A 22,552-nucleotide genomic window follows, 5' to 3' on the forward strand; every position below is an offset into this window, starting at 1 on the left:
CTTCACAAATTGTGTTATAATAAATGTGTTTCATAACTACATTGTAAATATTCCTAAGTCCTCCTTATAGCATTAATAATAGTATGGAGTTCCAAAAAGTCCTATAGAATTGAAAATAGAAATATTCCTATTCTACTGACCAAAAGAAAAACTTCCATTAGGTTTCACTCAGGTATGGCTAATTTGTATTAGGACATAAATAATTATCTATTTAGGTCAGCTTCCTGCCTGACTAATTCAAATTTGAGCACTAGAGTATAAAAAAGACTAAGTTTGAATAACTTTTCAAGTGGAGAGAATAGGGTAATTCTAAGGTGTGAAAAAATAAAATAAAAACTAAGTAAAAAGATTAAAATCTGGAAATGTTTTCAAATTTACTATTTTAAACAAACTTGAAATTATATTCTAAAAGTGCAAAAAAGAAGTAATATTTATCCTGGAATGAAAAAAAAAATCCTATTTTAAAATTAAGCAGACAACAGATAAGGAAAATGAGTATATTTAAACCTGCAATTAATTGACAATGGGAAAGGGAAAGAACTCAGGGAATGATGGAGTGATCTACTTTCTCCTGTCATCTTTCCTGAGTCTGTAAAACCCAAGGCTCCTCTGCTATTTCCCAAACTTTCTGGTCTAATCTTCCTGTTGAGAAGGAAAATGAGAAGGAGGAAGGAAGGAAGGAAGGAAGGAAGGAAGGAAGGGAGGAAGGAAGGAAGGAAGGAAGGAAGGAAGGAAAAATAGATCCATTTTTCCATATAGGACATTTTCTTGCTTTCATTCATTAAAATGCAAATTACCCTTAACAAATTGTTTAGCACAATGACCAATCCAATGAGGGTGCATATTTTGATGATGTCAGTTAAATCTTGAAAGCCCAGTGAGATAAGAGAATTACAGCTTGGATTTAGCCTTGGAGAAGAATATAAAGGAATGAAGAGGTGAAGAGTTATGAGAGGAAAATATAAAACAGACACCACTGAATATTCTGAGTTCCCCCAAACCCAAGAAGAGGGTAAAATACCAATCAGAGCCAAAATAGCAGAAGAAAGTAGGTGCATTAACATATAACAGAATTCTTCTGTGAGCTTTGTTCTTTTTTCTCTTTGCTCTGCAGGTTGTTTTGATAAAAGACTTCTAGAGTAAAGTTTAGGCTATTTTTCCATTTTCTTACTTCAGCAGTTCTTTTAGAGTTTAGTAAACATTTGCCTGGGGTTGGGTTTAAATTGTAATGACAGCTGTTTCCTGCCCTTCTTGAGTTTAAATAAAATTTCCCCATCTAGGGAATATAATGGGAACTCTCTTCCTATTGGAAGATGAGTTAATTTTGTACTGAAGTTGATTAATAAGTTATTTTTTTTCTAAAGCACTGATGTTCTGAAAGGGTTAAGGCCTCCTTTCATCAAAATTAGAAAGGACAAGAGTGAAAAAAAATCCATTTTGTTTTTAAAACAAAAAAATGAAAGAAAAATAAGCCAAATCCAGGTACTGCCCATTTCCTCCTGCACAACCTTTTTAAGCAGGCCCGGCCATATCCTGCTTCCTCCCTGCCACTTGCCATCTGGCTGTTCCATATCTATCCAAGCAGGGAGACTAGAATTTCCTTGAATTTCTATGAATCTATTTTGTGAGTTTGAGTTTTCTTTGCTGGCAGAATTCAAAAGCGTGTTGATGAAAAGAGTCAAGCATAAAAAATAATGGAGTTTTTTACTCACCAGACTCAGTCTGGAAACTTGAGGGGTCACTTAACATTCCTGTGCTTTCATCATCAAAAAGCAACAATGTAGTGATCATCTCCCAGTGTTTGACCAAGAGTTCCCGCCAGCTTCCCAGAAATGATGGGCTTTGAGGGAGGCTGTGCACATGCAGAATTCGTGTGCAAAGAGTCTACCACTTTTATCAGATTCTGAGAGGAACCCATGCGCCAAAATGAAAAGCTTTGAAAAACAAAAGCTGCTCTAGGATCTTTGGGTGACAGAAGGAAGTACAAAAATTGGAGGAGTTTCAAATCTAGTTAGGGAGCCAAACTTAACGCAGCCAATTCAGTGGGAGAACCATAAAAGGCAAACATATCAAAGAGCTTCATTTCATGGTGTAGTCTGCAGGAGTTCAGAAAAACCAGGGGATGAATGAGCAAGAATCATGGAAGACTTCCTGGAAGAGGTGAGATGCAACATACCCATATTCTATCTCAGGGGGTTTTCCAGACATGCTCGTGTTGGATCCTTAAAGTAGATAATCTAGTGTTTCTTCCCTAAATGTTAGCCATTCAGTTGATAAAGCAGAAATTGTGTAAGGGTATTTCTAACAATTTAATCATCGCTTTTTAAAGCCTGTTAGGTACAGCATTGACAGTCCTGTTAACAATGATCAGTAGTGTGACTTAAATTTTTATTTGTGCTGTCTTCCTCCATTTTCCTGTAAATTTGGCTTTTGAAAATGAACAGCCTCGCCCTGTTTCTGGGCCTCACAGTATCCACCTAGCTGTCACCTTCAGTGGATACCAAAGGGACAGACAGATTTTACCATTGCCTGAACAAAAAGTGTTCCAGAATGCAAAGACATGAACGGAGAATGCACGCCCCAGTCCTTGAAGGATTCTAACCAGGTTTGCACTCTCTGAGCTACTTCTCCTTCCAATGGCAGGGCCCATACCAGGAAAATATAACTTTATCTTCTTTAGATGGTATCGCTGCAGTGTCTGTCATCTTTACTGCATTTCCTGTTTCATCTTTCTGCTCAGGGACTTGTGTACTTGGTTGATATCACAGAAAATATACTCACATAGGTCACAATGGAAATAATTGTTTTAAGTAAAGTGATTATGCTCCAGATAGTAAAAATAGAAACTTACTAGTGGGTTATAAGTTATGGTTAAGAACTTCAGCCCTTACCTGGTTTTCTCTTAGCCAAAATATTTCTTTTAAGTGCACATTTTTCAGAAACTGGTGCATTTATGTCAATAACAACTAAAAATTACCTTAATCTGCGTTTAGAAGTAAGCAGAAATTGAAAGGGAATTCAAGTGAAAGAATTGAAATTCTTGAAGTCCTCCTAACCCTAGACTTGTCCAATCAGCTACACTGTTTGTGGAAATTGCTATATTTCTGTTTCACACCTAACTTTTGTCCCACTTACTGGGACAGAGAGAAAGTCCCAGTAATTATCGTGTAGTGCATGGTGAAAATATATTGATAGACTTAGTAGTAAACAGTGTCAGAGTGTAGAATAATTTCTAACCTGCAGGGCGTGCCTGGTGGCCTGTCCGCCATCTCACTAGCATGAGTTACCTGTGTGCTCCCCCTTTTTGAGGCCTGCACCTGGGATTCCTCTGGGGAGCTTTAAAAAATACTGATGCCAGAGTCTCAAAACTAGAAGTGATTATTTGAGTGGTCTGGGGTAAAGCCTGGGAACTAGACTTTTAAAAAAACTTCCAGGTGAGCCCTAGCCAGTTTGGCTCAGTGGATAGAGCGCCGGCCTGCGGACTGAAGGGTCTCAGGTTCCATTCTGGTCAAGGGCACATACCTCATTGCAGTCTGTGGTCGGATGCATACAGGAGGCAACCAATCGATGTGTTTCTCTCACATCAGTACCTCTCTGGCTTTCCCTCTCTCTTCCACTCTCTCTAAAACTCAATGGAAAAATATCCTCAGGTGAGGATTTAAAAAAGAAAGAAAGAAAGAAAAACTTTCAAGTGATTTTAATGCACAGCCTGGTTGAGACCCACTGCTTTGGACCCTAAGGTGCCCCTGCATTGGGATAATCTTGGTTTCGGCAGAGAGTGAAACCAGAGGCTTCTGGTTACACTGAAGAAGCTGCGGTTGAGAGGTCTTCCTTTGGTGATGTTTTACATCCTTGGCATGCCTGGTTCCCACACCTGTGCTGCCTTGATTTTTCTCCTTCATTCATTCGCTACACATTTATTATGTGCCAGAGACTATGCAATTTGAGATTACTGACCACCAACCTAGCTTCTGACTTCTCCTCAAGCCCCACCCCTCTTTAAAATACCTATGAGTTTTAGAGCAATATCAGGCTCCGTTCTACCCCCACTCCCCCCGAAAACTTGCGCCTGCCCTGCCTTCCCACCTTGCCCTGGCAATGATTCCACCCATATTTCTTACCACGTCTTGATTTTGAAAAGCATTTTCATTTTAAGGAATAAATAAGAAACATCTTTTTTAATAAAAGGTTTTGTATTGTCTTGGTATAATTAGTACTAGATTGTCATCAATGAAGAAATTTGGTGCCCCTCACCTAGGTAAATGCGGTAGTACTTACAAGATCTAAGCATTTGCAACCCCAAATTAAGGACTCAGCTGGCTTTCCTTTCCAATAGGAAACAAAGATCATCTTCTACCTTTGGAATTACTTGAGGATCAGGCAATATATTCAAATAAAAGAAATAATTCTGTGTACCAGAATATGTTTACATAGGTGCTACAGTTGATTGGTGGGGAATCTAACTACTTGAGATCAAATACCATGCCCTTATTGCAAGAATATGTAGTTCACCTGTGTGAGGGATTGGGGCATTTGATGCTAGCAAAAATTATTGAAAAATTAACACATGAACCTAGGTTGAAATGTGCTTTATATTTTGAATGAAATGAATGGTATTCTATGATAAACTTATGAATATTTCCACCATTTAAATGTTGATGGGAATACATTTGGAATTATGATTTAAATTATTGTGACTCTTTTGATCTTTTTAAGCTTATAGTTGCTACTTAAAACAGAAAAGTTAAAAAATTAGCAAAGTGCAAAATAAGAATTATGTATAATAATAAATACCTCCACCCAAGTCTACCACTGTTAACATTTTAGAGTAGATCCTTCATTCATAGATGATAGATAGATAGATAGATAGATCGACAAATACAGACTTTATATAAATTAGGTTAATAATGTACACAGAATTTAATATCTAGGCACTTTTATAAAATTTTTGAGTCAATTTCCTGACTTCAGAACCTTACCTATAGCTGTTCTTATATTATTAAAGGGTAATAACTGGATTAACCTGGCCAGTTATACAAATGTTCTGAGGGCTAAGGTTGATATGCAAATCAACCTTACATATCAATGTGTGAAAGCTGGACAGACCACACAGTTTAAAAAAGGAAGTACATTCTGCAAAGCTAACTTGCACATTCACTGCCCGAGTTACGGCATCTTTGGGGTCACTGGGTGCCAGGCACATCAACTCTTTTCAAGAAAAATGGTAAGTAACCCATTTTATGGCTCTCCTTGGTCTCCTGGCAACACCTAACCTCTCTCCATGGAGCAGAGAGGGGTGGGTGCTTTCGTCAGGTCTTCCAGGCCTTGGGAAGTTTTGCTTGTCCCACGTTGTTCCATTTGCTATGAAAGCTGCTGAGTCTTTATTATGTTGCCGGAGAGACTGGGGCTGCAGGAGTTCCCTTTTCTGACTCCAGCCTTCAGAATAGAGGAAGAGCTATGCCTTCGAGAAAGAGCAGTTGTGTGTTTTGTCTTGGCCTCTTAAGCTAGCTGAGCTCCAGAACGAGCAATGTCCGTAGTTCTATTAGGAGCACTTTGGACCCAGAAGAGAACTCCAGTGATAGGCGCTGGGGAATACTGCTGATGGGGAGGGCCATTTTGACAACACAGTGGACTTTGCAAAAGGAGCTCTTTTGTTTGTTTGTTTTTAAATGTATTTTTTATTATTTTAATTAAGAGAAGTAAACACAGCCCAAATAGTCCAAAACTTAGGGACAGGTTGTGTTCCCCTGTTAATTGAAAGTCATTCATTGGCATGCACTTAAAATTGTGACCAGGTTCCCAGTTGTACCATAACAACTAGCTTAACTTACAATGTAGCTGAACTACAGCGTTCACCTCCTGCTACTATTTCCTATTATTTCTCTGTGAAACTTGACTGCGTTCTTATACATGTGGTGTTCTTATGCTCCAGAGTCTAGAAGAGAGCCAGCCTTCTGGCCCACACACGCCTCTCCCCAGCCCCAGCCCCAGCCCCAGCCGGGAGGCTGGTTTCCCTCCTCCCAATAGGGAGAGGAGGACTTCCTTTACCAGCTTCCGGTGAGAAGATGGGGAATGAGGCCAGGACTCTTACAAGCTCTCAATGGGGGAGGGAGCGCACAGCAGGCATGGGGATGGAGGGGAAAGGAGTTTATGGGATGTGTTTGTAGTCTGTGAGCTCTTGAGCCAGAAGGGGAAAGTGTGGAGGTGAGAGGGTAACCATGCCCTGGAGGAGAGGAGGAGCAATGGGGTCAAAGTTGCAGTCATGGGGGAGGAATGTGCAGTGGTGACAGAAATAGTAGCACTGACCCCCCTGCAGCCGCACCTGTGGGAGGAAGGCAGTCACCCAGCAAGGTGGGACTCGCTCATCCCTTTAGTGTTTCCAAACTGGGTCTCCAGGTCCAGGATTCTTAGAAAGCAGCTTGACCTTAGTTACTGACATCCTCCTCCAACATAAACCAGGGCATTTCTCCAACAGGTGATCAGATGTAAAATTTAATATGGGACCAATGTCTCACTGGAGTGTACACATGTTTCTGAGTAATTTTTTTTTCTTTTTTTTCATTTTTTTTTCTGAGTAATTTTTAAAATATAAGTTACAGATTCCTAAGGAAAAAAAAGAAATGAGGACATCGTGGTTCACAAAGAGTTATTTAGATTTTCATGGGGAAAACGAGAGGATAATAGCGGGGGGGGGGGGGGGGAAGGACGTTTAACTGCATTAGTGCATGTTTGGTGTAATATGTAAGCAATGTTTTCTTATGAGATTATCTTCTTATAAAAGCAGCACCTGCTGTTAAAGACCATTTCTTAGATATACAGATATGCAGAAATGAAACAATACATAGTTTCTATAGTCTATCATCTAGGGAACAATCATTGTTAAGTCAGTACCAATCCTAAAATTTTATCACTTAAAAATATATTTTATAAATATAATTTTCTATAAGTGCCATCATACTGTATAAACCATTTCCTTACCGATTTTTATTTTCATCCGAAATGTTTTGGATAGTATATGAGTTAGGTATCATTTCTAATTTAAGCTTACTTACTCTATAGTGGGGCAGTAAATAAATTTCCAAATTGCAGTTATGGTATATATCTGCCGATCTGTGTAGCATGCCAGCGAAAAGGAAGTATATTCCTGTTAATTCTTCTCTCCCCCAACATAGCTGCCGAGTGGCAGGTAGCATATTAAAGGAAGGAACACAAACCCTACTTTTTCTCCTTGAAAGCATCATAGCACAGTCAAAGGGCTATACTCGCGGCTTTTTAGGTTTTGTGTACTAGTTGTATGTTTTCTCATAAGTCATTTAAGTTCTAAGGTTGTCTCCTTATCCAACAGTGGTGAGATGATGATGGTGATGAGAAGGAGGAGGAAGAGATGATGATAATGATGATGATGATAACTATCCCACAGTGTTGTTTTGGAGAGTAAATAAGATCACAATTATAGAGTGCCTATTCCAGTGCAGGCACCAGCCAGACATTAGATGAATATGAGTTTCTTTCCTTTTAGCTCCAATTAAAGAATTTCCTAAAGAGGCCCAGAGACTCCCAGCGAGCGCAGGAGGAGTATGATGACAGCAATGAAATGTGTGAGCCCTGGCATACAATATCTCATTAAATCCCATAACAAACCTTAGAGACAGGCACTGCTGTTGTTTCTATTGTCCAGCTGAGCACACTGAGTCATGGGAAGAGTAAGGCACTTGCTCACAGCCACACAACTATCACATACTGGGACTGGAGTTTGTGCCCAATGCTGTCTGTCCACTGTCTGAGCGTTTGTACATTCTGCTGCATCTGAGAAAAAGTAGGTCCAGAGAAGACAACAGGGCAGTCCTAGAAAAGCCCGGGACTGGCTTCTAGAGTCCGAGGGGCCTTTCCCCAGGCAGGTGACCCTCCTGTTAGAGTTGTGAATCAGCTGGCGGAGCAGCCGCTGCTATGGTCAGTATGAATTGTCCAAATTCCAGAATGCTCACTTATCTAAACCTTGCAGAAGCCACAGGGATGAAAGGCTGGAAGGGTTCCTGGCTTTGTGGTTCTCCACCCCACGGTTCAAGAAGGGGAGTTAAATAATCAAATGCCCCCTCCCCCCTCCCCCTCCCAAGTGCATCTACTGTGTCACAGATGTGACTAAGCTGGCCTCCTCCAGGCTCAATGCAGGGAAAAAGATACCAGAAAGTGGGGCCATGTCATTGCCCAGGTGGTCATTGGGAAATTCACCTTTTATTGCCTGAACCTTGTAACCATTGGTAGAGGAACTGTGGAAACCTGTGGGCATGAAGCCCGAAGTATGTGGGATTTTGCGAGGACAAGCACATGGGTTATAAGATTGATGGGTGTTAGCCACACAGTGTCAAGGAGTGCCGGGTTCCAGGCCCCGCCTCTCATCACACCTGCGCAATCTCGACCCCGTTCCTCCAGCTGCTCAGTGAAGGTACAGAGCTGGCCTTGGCGTTCCCCCGTGTTCTTTATAATATGACTCCACATTGCAGATGTGAAAGGCCATGGGCATTAGGATTCTGCCTCTCAAACATCTGCCCCTGTGGAAACTGACTTAATCTGCAACCTTCGGCAAACCAGCTCACTCCACAGCCCTAAAATGGGAATAATACCAAATCATACCTGTTCATAAGACAAGTGTTTTTAGGTACATTTCAATTTGTAAAATTTCTGGGGAACAGATATCAAATAATGCACAAATTTTTGTATGTTTGTGGTTAGTGAGGAGAAAAAAAATTTGTAAGTACATCTTAGAAGGTCTTCAGAAATGAAGTAAAAACTGTGTTTGGGGTTTCTGTTTGATTGTTTTGCTCCTTTTGTTCAGTTTTTATTCACAGGTGAGCTACTGACAAGAGAAAAGTGTATCACTCACTCACTCATTCATTCCACCAAGGTATGGAGCCCGACTCCATGCTGGGGCTCTGCTGGGTGAGGATGCAGGGCGAACCACCCAGGGGGCAGGGGGGGCGGTGCTGGCTTCCTGGGTGAACACTCCCTGCAGTGGGCACCTGGGTCCCCTGGAGGCTCAGGGGTGCACCTGAGCTAATCGATTCCCGGATGACGCTGATGCCTCTGGTCAGGCACTTGGAGACCACTGTTCTGAGGTAGTGGATAGATCCGAAGTTAGTCAGAGCAAACATATAAATAAAGGCCTTGTAGTGAGCTTGGAGGAGATGACTAAGGAGCTAATAGAGCAGTGATGGCGAACTTTTTGAGCTCGGCGTGTCAGCATTTTGAAAAAGCCTAACTTAACTCTGGTGCCGTGTCACATATAGAAATTTTTTGATATTTGCAACCATAGTAAAACAAAGACTTATATTTTTGATATTTATTTTATATATTTAAATGCCATTTAACAAAGAAAAATCAATCAAAAAAATGAGTTCGCGTGTCACCTCTGACACGCGTGTCATAGGTTCGCCATCACTGTAATAGAGCATATAGAGGAGATGTCTTCGTAGGAATACGTCTGGTCTCTGGTGAGGTGAAGTTTAGACTAAAGCAGTGGCTCTCAACTCTGGTTACACGTTAGATTCACTCGAGCAGCTTATCTGTCACCCCCATTCTCAAGGCCCCAATGTAACCAGTTAAATCAAAAGCTTGACATGGGAGCTGGGCCCAGCGAGGGCTGAGAATTGTTGCACAGGAGTGAGGAGCTGGGCACAGGGAAGTGGCGGGGAAAACACGTCTGACAAAGGAAATGGCAGCTGTGGAAGAAGTGAGGCAGAGGAAAGACTGGATCTGCAGGGGGACCAGGATGTCTGGAGGATGAGCAAGAGAAGAGGAAAGTAGCAAGAGGTGCTTTCAAGAAACAGGCAGTGGAGTTGTCTCGAATGCCATGACAAGGAATCCCACCTTATTTTGTGCATCCCAGCAGTCACGAGAGGCTCCTAGCCAAGGAGAGAGCATCATGCCCAATCTGCATTTTGAGAGTAGGGCTTCCTGTAAAGTGACATATGTCCTCAGCAGACAGCCTTGATCATGACTTGGGACTTCAATATCGAATGTTCTCCCTCCTCCTTCCAAATTGTGGCCTCCAATTAGCACACAGCCAAGTTAGAGAATCAATGTAGGGGCTCAGAACTTGAAAGGCTGTAATGGAAACCCAGGTGAATGCTGGTGTCTTAGGGAAATCACCATATGTAACATCCCATTCTAGAAGGATCCCTTTGGGAGCTGTGGTTCCAACCCACTTCTTTTAAGTAGAGTGGTGATTCTTGTCCATATCTTGTAAGCTGGGGGTGGGGGTGAGGGAGACCAATCATAATCTTGGATGATATGTTAATATTCCCAAAAAGAAATCCATTCACTTCTACATGCTGCCCCACCCCACCCCCCTCCCTGACTCACTCTTATCTCTCTGCCTCTCTTCACAGAAGGGGCCATCTCCCTTTTGCAGCAAGAGCTAGCCCAATGTGTTACTTTTTTTTCTCTCTGTCATCTACAATTGATGCATGTAGAAGGAAATGAGAGCCACGTCTTAGCGTAGACTTTAGCATACACCAAGTGTGTGGCACCCTTGTTCTTGAAGTGAATGGGTGTGGGGCTCCAGCTCTTGATTTGGTCACATTAATATACTTCTCTAGTACTTTGAGGTGCATTCCATCTGCCCTTTATTTCTCCTCGTGTCCTTCTCTTTTAAAAATATTAGAGTATAAAAATACAATAAAATATTATGGTATGTTATAAAACAAACAACAGCAAATGCTCACATTCTCACCACCCAAATCTCACACATGTCACTATTTTGCCATAATATTGCCACTTGCCATCTTTTCAAAACATAACAAAAGACAACGTTGAAGCCTTCTCTTCGCCTTCCCACGTTCCATGCTTCTCCCTCCAACAGCAGAGAATCCCGGCATCTTGCCTTCACGGTCATATTTTTATATTTTCATTTTGTATGTCCATATCCATAAAATGCCCATTTTTGTTTCAAATATTCTTATGGATATTATTCACTTATTTGTTTCTTGTTGAGTCCTGAAGTTCTGAAGTCATTTTCAGATTGTTCTCTTAATTTAATTTAGGTAGACCTATCTTATAATTGTTTATTTTGTGGGGGTTTTTTCTTCCTAATAGTTTCTTCTTATATTTTGGAATTTTGAGCTGCAGACCCATTTTGAGAAGGTTTTGTTGGTTGGTTGGTTGGTTGGTTGCTTGGTTGGTTGCTTGGTGGGTTTGCCCTTCCAACCTGCCTTCTCTCTACCTTCTCTAGTGTTGTGCTGATCTCTACTACTTCTTCCTGAGGACTAGAGCCTAGACCCAGGTTTATATTGACAGCTGCATGATCCAGGCCCACAGTAATGTTGCACTTAGCATATTCATTGCATAGTCAACTGGTATCTTGGCCCAGGTTCTTGCTCTGGGGCTGTTTCTAAATCAGGGTTTCTCAACATCATCATTTTTATTCATTGTAGGATGTTTACCAGCATCTCTGGTTCCTACCCACTAGTGGCCTGGTATACGAAATTCATGCACATTAAAAGGGGATTAATTAGACAAAATATTTTAATATTGCTATTTGCCCTTTCTCTATATAGAAGTGTCAGAGATGAAAGAAAATTAGTAAAATGTATATGAAAATCTTCCTCCTGTCAGAGTCTGGGGCATGCTGTGGGACCCAGAGTCAAGTCCCCACTCACCTGCGGTGCCTCAAAATTGCACAAGACCCAGACCCAGCTAACACCCCCCCATTGGGCAAGATCCAGATCCAGCCGCCCCACCCTTGACAAGCCCCAGGTCCCCTGGCCAGGCACCGGGTGGGGGGCGCAGCCTCAGGTCCCCCGTCAAACCCCGCAGGGTGGGGGGTGCAGCCTCAGGTCCCCTGTCAAGCCCTGCTGGGCGGCGAGCGCAGCCTCAGGTCCCCTGGCACATCCTTAGGTCCCCCGGCCTGGTGCTGGGGCAGAGGGTGCAGCCTGAGGTCCCTTGGCCTGGTGCCAAGGTGGGCGGCACAGCCTGAGGTCCCCCAGCCTGGGCCAGGATGGGGGGCGTGCCTTGAAGTCTGCCATCAAGCCCTGCTGGGCGGGGGTAGAGTGGTCTGAGATCCCCCATCAAGCCCCGCCTGGTGAGGGGTGTGGCCTGAGGTCCCCTGGCCCAGCACTGGGGCAGGGGGCACACCTTGAGGTCCCCCGTCAAGCCCAGCCAGGCAGGGGGCATGGCCTCAGGTCCCTTGGCCCGGTGCCAGAGCAGGGGTGTGGCCTGAGGTCACCCATCAAGCCCCATCTGGCGGGGGGCACAGCTTTAGGTCCCCTGCCCCGGCCCAGTGCCACGCAGCCTCAGGTCCCTGCTGATTGCTCATTAAGCCTCATTATGGGAACTCGGCCTCTGCTGTGGGTGCAGCCATCTTTTGTTACAGAAACCCGCCTCCGCTGTGGGCGCCGCTATCTTTGTGATGGTGTGACGGTCAATTTGCATATTCCCTCTTTATTAGACAGGATGTGTTCCCCACCCCCACTCATGCTTTATCAAAATCATCCTGTGTTGAGAAATGTTTGTCTCTCAAGGCAACTTTTTAGTTGCCAATCATTTGGCCCCCTTTCATGGTGCTAAGGATGGGAAAGCGTATCTGTCCCTGCCCTTGGTTTCAAAGAGCAACCCTAGCTCAGGTTTTCAGATGACCCTATAGGAGCTGAACAAACAGATGCTTCCATATCCTGAACCAACAGCCCACCTCACCTGTCCTCCAGGCCTCCAGTTTCACTCACTTCCTAGCGTTTCTATTTTCTTTCTGATCTAGAATGGTTCCTCTTCTTTTTTAACATGGCCATCTTTAAACATTTTTATTTTCTACTCTTGACATACGGTTAGGTCAGTGAGAGAGCTAGAAAACTTTAATTTACTGACCAGTTGATTCCTCTTCTCTCTTTTCCCTCACTTCCCTTTAGCTTCATATCTTTCCATTTTCTTTTCTCCCCTTATCCTTGCTCAGTGGCCTTGGGTAAAACAACAAAGTAGAGGACATGTGTGAGCAGCAGGGTTGATGAGATACTAAGAGAATTCGTCCAGTTTCTTCCAGATCTCCATCGTCCCCTTTCTCCTTTCCCCAACCTATTAAGACAGTGGTTCTCAAAGTGTACTCCCTAAACCAGCGGCAGGAAGACCATCTGGGAACTTAATAGAAATATTTGGGCTCCAGTCAAGACTGAAAAAGCTGTTCTGGGAGTGAGACCCAGCCACTTGTGTTTATGAACAAGCCTTCTGAGTGGTCTGATTCTGAGTGGTTACAGTTTGAGATCCCCTGTGCTAAGACTTAGCTAACGAGGTTTGGATCAATGGTTCTCAGCCTGGCTGCACACTGGAATCACCTGCCACCCCCAGAGTTTCTGGGTCAGCTGGCCTGGGAGGGGCTTAGGTACTTTTTTCTTTTAAGTTCCCCAAATGGTTCAAGCCTTCAGTCAAAGTTCGATTTAGTTATTCATTTACTGCTTGGCCCATTCTGACAATCACTTATGCCAACTCTTACCTGGTGTTTCTGGCATTCTAAGAGCAAAATGGTGAACTTTTAGTGAACAGAGTTTAAAATGACTCTGGAGTTGGACTTCCTGGGTTTGAATCTCAGTGCTGCCCATTACCAGCCATATGACTTTGAACAATTTACCCTCTCTATACCTCAGTTTCTCCATGTGTAAAAATGGATGAATAACTATATCTACTTATAAGGATGTTATAAGTGTTGCATAGCTTTATCCACAAAGGTCCTCAGAAAATACCTGTCACACAGGTATGTTGTACAAAACTTTTCTAAACTATTTTGTAAGTAAAACATGCAAAGAACCTGCAAAAAAAATCAAAACAAGTATTTTGAGAATGGAAATTTTATTTTATTTTATTTTATTTTAAAAAATATATTCTTTATTGATTTTTTACAGAGAAGAAGGGAGAGGGATAGAGAGTTAAAAACATCGATGAGAGAAATCGATCAGCTGCCTCCTGCACGCCCCCCACTGGGGATGTGCCCGCAACCAAGGCACATGCCCTTGACCGGAATTGAACCTGGGACCCTTCAGTCTGCAGACCGATGCTCTATCCACTGAGCCAAACCGGTTCGGCGAGAATGGAAATTTAAAAAAAAATGTTTAAAGAATATTTCTCTTTTTTACATATTGGGACCTTTTGTTTTATAAAACCCATTTCTCTCACAATGCTATATAGTCTTTAAAAATATTGGTTAAAAAATTTACCTTTTTTCATGAAAAATTTCAGAATTTTACTCTATGCCTTTAAAACAGCTAATAGGATTATAAAACCAGAGCTCAAAATCATGGTTCTATAGTCATATTTTAGCTACAAAAACTGATAAGCCAACTATAAATTCAACCCTTATGAAAATTCTGGCAGAGAATAAAAGACGTGGAGTTGAAGTAAACATTTGCTGAATTTGATCTTTGACAGACATTTAGTTAAAAGAATTCATGTGAAATCTAGGAAGAACACTTAAATAGACATTTGGGAGGTTTAACTTACATGAATACATTTTAATTTGTCAGTATATGGACGTTGTACAAAAAAAATGACTTGCAAAGTTATTACAACTTTGAAAGAAAAGTAGTTGGGTTTACTTTATCACAAGTGGACATTCATCCGAAAGAAACTACTTTTGCCACATTTACCCACAAGTGCATGAGACAGCATTTCAGGGCTGGGTGGAGTTTTTTCTGTTGGTTTTTTTGTTTTGTTTTGTTTGTGTGTTTTTTTTAAATAGCAGAACATAGCTATCCCAACACAATAGGGCAAAGATATACAGTGTTTAAACTAGTTATCTGATGGAGTGAGGGGTAGGGAGTTTCCAAACTTTCTGATGTTAATTACCAAACAAAGAGTGAGGGTGGAATTGTTGTAATTTCTGATTTCTAAGAAAGATCCACCTGTAGTTACTGAACATGCATAGCATAGATGGTTTCAATTTTCAGTAGCTATAAAAGTTAGACAACCTGAGCAACATTGATTGAATTTGATAAGCAGGGCAAGGAGCGTGGGAGGAAGTTCCAGAAGGTATCCAGAATAACCAGGTCTTCATGGCTAATTAGGCAAGAAAACCCAGATATAGTTTCTACACATCTTGACTCTTCTTATTTTTCTTCCCTTGCATGTGGTAAATCCTTCCATTTAATTTGTCTCACACACACACACACACACACACACACACACACACACACACACACAGGTCTACCAGCACATTGCTGAGAAATGATGCTACATCATTGATCCTACTCTTTGATCAGTAAGAAAACTGGTTCCTCTCTTCTTTGACTTCATTCATTCCAGGGGGAGGCAGGGAGAAAGAGGAATATGTCTTTTTGGGCAAGTAACTTGCAAAAACTAGAACCATTCCACACGTTTACATCCATGCGTGCTTTAAAAAAAATGGTTCTATTTAACAGTGTACTCTTCAAGCTATCCTAATAAATGTGTACCTTTCAGTGTCCCAGACCCGCAGGGAGACAAAAGGAGAAACATTGGTTACAATACAGGGCCCTTGGAACCTGTAGGCTGAGACTGGGAGCCGTACCCCAACTGTAAATTCTGTTTTCTCAACTTTTCCTTGTTCCTTCCCCACACTGAGGTCTGGTGAGTCTCCATTATGAGATCTACTTGATTATCTTACACACGATACCCACTTTTTCTATTACCCACTTGCTTCCTGGAAACTTTGGAGCTGGCGACTCCAGATCAAATAGTTTCCCTTTCCGGCCTTAATATTCTATGAGTTGGATAAATTGCACAGTTCTGGATATGTAGAAAGAGTCAGGGAAAGGTTTGGTAAACTTTGCCTTCTGGGAAGGCGGCTGATTTGGGATCTGTTTGGATTGGAAGCAATGTCTAGGTTTGGGAAAAAGATCAGATTTCAGCCTGCTTGGGGTTCCATGGTTGGTCTCCAGAGTGTGTGAGAGGGTTTTGGGGGATGATTAAATTTAGTATCAAATAGGGTATTGATGTCTGCAACTCACTTTGAAATGCATCAAAGAACAAAGGTGAATGGATTAATCAGTAGATGTGATCAAGCAAATGCAAGAAGAGCAGAATGCAAACAACTTTTGAATCTAAGTGGGGGTATTTTGGTTTTCACTTTCAACTTCAGTCTCAACTTTTGGGTGCTATACTTGCAATTTTTATAATAAAAATGGAGGGTGGGGAGTTTAAATGTAATATATTCTGGGCAAATGGAGCTGAAAACCTATATAATAAAAGCCTAAGCGACCATTACAGTGGAACAACCAGAATGACGGGTCGATATGATGTGCACTGACCACCAGGGGGCAGACGCTCAATGCAGGAGCTGCCCCTGGTGGTCAATGCGCTTCCACAAGGGGAGCACCGCTCAGCCAGAAGCCGGGCTCACAACTGGCAAGCACAGCAGCAGTGGCAGGAGCCTCTCCCGCCTCCGTGGCAGCGCTAAGGAGCAGCAAGCAGGCAGGCAGTAAGGAGCAAAGGGTCCCAGACTGTGAGAGGGATGTCCTGGGGGGATCGGGCCTAAGCCAGCAGGCAGACATCCCCTGAGGGGTTCCGGACTGCGAGAGGGCACAGGCCAGGCTGAGGGACCCCCCCCCACCCCCAGTGCATGAATTTCATGCACTAGGCCTCTAGTTTTAGTATAATACTCCATGTTCTATATTTGTAACCAGTGGGTTTACTTATATAGCCTGTTTATCCACTAATGTGATATCTGCAAAAGAATTTTCACCTCTAAATGTAAATAGCTTTATTTTTTTCCCCCTTGTAAAACTGAGATGCATGAGGGTGATAGAATTTTTCAAAAAATAAAGGAATATGTAGAGAAAGTAAAAACCCTGCCATCTGAACAAAATCTCAAATAACATTTTTTTAAAATTATAAAGGACATACAATTTTATATTACCGGTAGTTTCAGGTATACAACATAGTGACTCAACATTTATATAGCTTACAAAGTGATCACCACACTATGTCTGATAACTGTCACCTTACATAATTATTGCAATACTAGAGGCCCAGTGCACAAAAAATTGTGCACTCGGGTGGGGGGTCCCTTAGCCCGGCCTGTGCCCATTCACAATCCGGGACCCCTTGGGGGATGTCCACCTGTCGACTTAGGCCCACTCCCTGGGGGATCAGGCCTAAGCTTGCAGTCAGACATCCTTCTGGCAGCCAGGGAGCCCTCGGGGGATGTCCGACTAAAGGCTTAGGCCCCCAAGGGATCGGGTCTAAACCATTAGTTGGACATTCTTAGTGCTGCCACGGAGGTGGGAGAGGCTCAGCTTCTGGCTGAGTGGCACTCCCCATATAGAAGTGCACTGACCACCAGGGGGCAGCTCCTGCATTGAGCATCTGCCCCCTGGTGGCCCGTGCGCATCATAGCAACCGGTCATTCTGCCGTTCAGTCAATGTGCATATTAGCCTTTCATTATTATTATTAGAGGCCCGGCGCACCAAATTCGTGCGTGGGTATGGTCCCGAGGACTGGCCTGCAATCAGGGCCATCTTCCCTGGCTACCCGCAGCTGGCCCTGCCCTCCACTGCCACCCATTCTCGTTCTCCATTGGTGACCGATGCCTGATGGCCGGGGGAAGGGACTGAGAGATCGGTTGTTCCCACTGCTCGCTGGCCCCGTCCCTGCCTCAGGTTTGCGCTCTGTGTGAGGGGCTACCAGCGGGGTGGGGGCCTTAGCCTGGCACTCCCCAAGTTCCCTGCTATCCACCCCTGGTTCCCAATTTGCCATCAGGCAATCGGATTCTGCCAGTAGGGGAAAGGGACTGAGAGGTGGTCAGTATGCCTCATTGTGACTGGTCCAGCAGTCATTCCACTGTTAGGGTCAATTTGCATATTACCCTTTTATTATATAGGATTATTGACCCTGTCCCTTATGCTGTCATTATATCCATGACTTAATTTCTTTCCTTTTTTTTTTCTCACCTGAGGATATTTTTCCATTGAATTTTAGAGAGAGTAGAAGAGAGAGGGAAAGACAGAGAGAAATATCCATGTGAAAGAAACACATCGATTGGTTGCCTCCTGCACATGCCCTGACCAGGGTCCAGGCCGGGGAGGAGCCTACGACTGAGGCACGTGCCCTTGACTTGAATTGAACCTGACATCCTTTGGTCCACATAGGCCGACGTTCTATCTACTGAGCCAAACTGGCTCGGGCTGTGACTTACTTTCTAACTGGAAGTTTGTAAATATTTTTCTGGACATATCACTAGACTGGAGATAAGACCTTCCCTGTGTGCTGCTTGTAGCTGTATTTGTGCAGCTTCTCCACTTTCAGCTCAGCCAAACCAGCCCGGACACTTATACGGCGCCAACTTTCTTCTGTGGAAAAAACTTCTACTTTCCACACTCACTCACTTTAAGCGCCCCCACCCCCTTGATTGGCATGTCCTGCCTTCAGCTACTCTTATCAGTGCCCTGAAATTCTCATCAAGCATATTCAAATGAATTTTCTTCCCAATTATTTTGCATTCGCCATGTTACCTTCTGTACCCCAAGCAGTCGATATATATTTGTTATGGACTCGGGATTTTATAAGAGCCCAATCTGATTAAGGCAAAATCATCCTCCTAACTTAATATTGTAACTGCACAGTTTAAAACAAATTTCCACTCTAGGTAAAAATGAGAATATCTATGCCAATCTATTTCTATTAAATTGTGGGAAACACAGAGATTATAATAGTAATGCACAGACTTCTTACTTCACAAAATATAAATTAACCTCAACTCATGCAATTTTCCCTTGGATTTGTTATTGCCATTTCCCAACGGTTCCTAATGGGGGATTGGCTTGGTCTCCAAGAGGCAGGGAATGTTCTGGGCTCCCAAGTGGGTATTGGCAATGTTTATGGGCATTGTTATTTCTTGGAACTAAAACCAGATTTTGGTTCTTTAAAAAGTGAAAAGAAGCATTCTTATTCATGGTTGAGACATAACTTTATACATCTACTTCAAGGAGTTTCCATGAGTCATTTTCTTGCATGTAACTTTTATGAAGGGCTTCCTGATTTTATAGAAATAACTTATTTATTTCCATTACAAACTCCTTCCAGGGAATCTCAAATAACAGTTTAATAGACTAGATAATCTAGGCAATACAAGTGTACTTTTCTTTAGAAATAGAAAAATGGGTTGTTTCTATCATTCTCCTTTTGTATAGCACTGTGCTGAGCTATATTGAAGTTCAAACCATTTTTCAAACTTTGTGTTTGAGGAAATAAAGACTACAATAACAATACTAACATTTAACTTAGTGCTGTCTCTCTGCCAGACATTGTGTTTTTAAAATATAAATTCATCACATTCTATAACAATCTTGGGAGATGTATTACATTTACTCCGTTTTATGAATCTGGAAACCAAAGGTTATGTAATTAGCAAATAAGTAAGTAGTAGAACTGAGATCCAAACCCTGATTGGCTCCAGAATCTGTCTAAACCACTGTGCTTGTCAACTTCCTGGGTACAAAGAAATGGCCCTAACGTAATCTAGAGGGAGGGCACAGTATGAACCCGCTGTTTCATAGTATTGTGTAGACCTGTATCCCTCATACATGAGTCTTCTTCTCTGTTGTAATTTCGTTAAAAATCGACACCTTTTTGGACAAATACTGTAGTCCATTCTCTGCTGATTTTCCTTCTTGACTCTAATCTATTTTGAATTTATTCTGACTCCTGGAAGGAACTAAATGTGAAATTAAAATAGTATCTATTTTATATATCCTCTTTTCCCATTTTCATTACTTTTAGATTACCATATATTATGGCTCTCTTTTGAGCCATTTTATTTTTGTGTCACTATCATGCCTTTTCAATTATTATTTTATAATATATTCTAATATCTAAAGGGATCTCCCTCACCCCTTCCATCGTTGCTCCTCTTTTCACAATATTCATTTAAGTCCTTACTCGTGTATTTTTCTAGGTAAGTTTATTACTTCATTTAAATTCTTTAAAAATATTCTAGTTGTGGATTCCATTGTAATTCTTTTAGTATCAAGAACATGGGCTAATGTATTGTAAGCAGCTTTCCTTTTTAGTATTGCTCTGTAGGGAGTTCAATTTACTTTTCACACTTTGCCTCTAGAGGTTTGCCACCTACTCAAGCAGCCCGGAGGCACTCTCAGAATGACTTTGCAGGTCTGGGCAGAGTCAGGCCAAGGAGAGCAAACGGAGCATCAGAGAGTCAAGTCGCTTCACGGGAAAACTGCAGGGCCAGTTAAGAATGTATTCTGGTCTAACTGAGTGAACCAGTTGGTCACTGCAGATGAAAGGACTCCTTTTTTATTTTTGTTGTTAGTATTATGTTATTGCCAGTTTCACTTTCCCTTGATGTGGTTTCTAGAGGCAAAATTAATGGAAACTCTTCAGAAACGTGTGTTACTCAGCTTTTCATGTGCTAGTTAAGCAATTCCTTCAGAAACAAATTCTAATTCTCTCAAGAAATACTCTTGAAAACCATGAGCTTGTTTTTGCCAGTTTCTCCATGTTTTCAGACAAAATTTTAAACAACAAATCACCCAAAGTTTGAGTGAGACATAGTCATCCACCAGCATGTAAACTATTTCCTTATATAAACTTCTTCCAAGGTGGCTGTCAATCATTTGAAACTCCTCCATTGAAGGGATGACTAATCCTTTGACCATTAAGTTGTGAAATGGGACACGCCCAAATCACATGATTTTATCTTAAAGCTGCTTCTACTTAGTTTCTTTATTAAGGTGACTTCAGGATAGAACCTTTATATGTATCGAGTGTGGTTATTACATAAAACTCCAGGGGCGCTTGTCTCAGGAAGTCCACTGTTTTTGTTGTTACACACCCTAAAATCAGAACTTCATATCATTTTAAGAGGTTATCTATCCACTTTCCAACACTCCCAGCATGAAGCTTACCCAAGGAATTTGCAGAGATCACCTCGGGTGATCAGACAAGATCTTACTTGCCTTTCCACCCCTAAGTAGAGTGATTGCTAGACCATACCATTTACAAAGTGAGATTCAAAGGACGCTGATCACTTAAGTACTTCTACCACTTAGTGCTAAAAGAAAAACCAAGAACATAAAAAGTGTTTCAACCCTTTTAACATATTTTTTTTAAAAAAAGAAAGTGAGACAGATTTTAGACAATTTGGTGGTGATTTTCATGGTTTTATTTTCTTTTATCAAATCTATTCTGGGTAACATTCCAAAACTGCTCTTTAATTACCAAACTTCATGGAATCTTTTTAGTCTTCTCATTGGTATTCTGAAAGTCTTCTCTGGTTCCCTGCAATACCATTCTTCCCTGGTTCTCATCCTGATGCCAGTAACAATTCCTTCTCAGTTCCCTTGAGCCTTCCACTTTGGTGATACTCAAGGCACTATTATTTGCATCCCTCTCACTCTGACTCTCTCCCTGGGTATTTTCCATGACTCAAGGCTTTAGCTACTAATCCTCTGCTGATGACTCACATGTATGGCACCTCAAATGCTACCGGACGCAAACCGAAGTCATCGTCCTTCCCCAAATCTCTTCCTACTCCTATATTCTCTAACTCAGTGAGCCACCAACTACCCAATCACCCAAGCTTTATTCTTCTATGTCATTCCATATTTCTCCACTGTCACTAGTGTCCTGCTACCCAACTTAAAAGCACAAACACATTCTCTTTCTTCAACCGTATTCATTGGGTAACATTCAGATTTCAGGCCCCTGTCCTCTTTGACTGGACTATTATAGTCTTATATCCCACACTTCTTAAATCTGTCCTCACTCTACTACTAGAAGGATCTTTCTAAAGCACACATCTAGTTATGCAACTTTCTGGCTTCAAAGCCTTCAGGTGGCTCTTAATGGGCTAGAGCAGGGTCAGCAAGCTACCACGGTCTGAGGGCCAAATCCACCCCTTTGCCAGTTCTTACAAATAGAGTGTTATTGGAACACAGCCATGCTCATTTGTTTATGTATTGTCTATGGTTGATCTCAACATTAACATCAGAGCTGTGTTGTTTTGGCAAAAACCGTGTGGTCCCAAGAGCCGAAACTATTGACAATCTGGCCCTTTACAGAAGAAGTTAGCTGATGCCTATCCTAGTGGATAAAATCTGAGCTCCATGCTATGACATGTAAGGCCTCTAGCTATAGCCTCTGCCTGCAGGCATGGCTCCGGCCACACCTTACACCAGTGATGGTGAACCTTTTGAGCTCAGCGTGTCAGCATTTTGAAAAACCCTAACTTAACTCTGGTGCTGCGTCACATATAGAAATTTTTTTATATTTGCAACCATTGTAAAACAAAAATTTATATTTTGGATATTTATTTTATATATTTAAATGCCATTTAACAAAGAAAAATCAACCAAAAAAATGAGTTCGCGTGTCAGAGGTGTCAGAGGTTCGCCATCACTGCCTTACACCTATCCTCTAGCAGTGCTTGTCCAGTGAGAATTTCTGTGGTGCTGGAGATGTTAGCACGTCTGCACCGTCTGATGCAGTAACCGCCAGTCACATGTGGCTCCTATGTGCTTAAAATATGGCTAGTGCCACTGAATGTTTCATTTTATTTCATTTTAATTGATATAAAGATAAACT

General features: G+C 42.1%; 1 protein-coding gene across 2 annotated transcripts in view; it reads left to right on the forward strand.

The window, feature by feature from the left end:
* The first annotated feature begins 5,125 nt into the window (after positions 1-5,125).
* Positions 5,126-22,552, forward strand: part of FYB1 (FYN binding protein 1) — a 150,848-nt gene continuing 133,421 nt past the window's right edge. For both annotated transcript variants that reach the window (XM_059694893.1, XM_059694891.1), the window contains exon 1: positions 5,126-5,224. In XM_059694893.1, coding sequence (XP_059550876.1) covers positions 5,222-5,224 — 3 coding nt within the window. In that variant the 5' untranslated portion in view covers positions 5,126-5,221. The remainder of the gene's footprint in view (positions 5,225-22,552) is intronic.

Source organism: Myotis daubentonii, chromosome 4, assembly GCF_963259705.1.
Source record: "Myotis daubentonii chromosome 4, mMyoDau2.1, whole genome shotgun sequence".
Taxonomy (NCBI): domain Eukaryota; kingdom Metazoa; phylum Chordata; class Mammalia; order Chiroptera; family Vespertilionidae; genus Myotis; species Myotis daubentonii.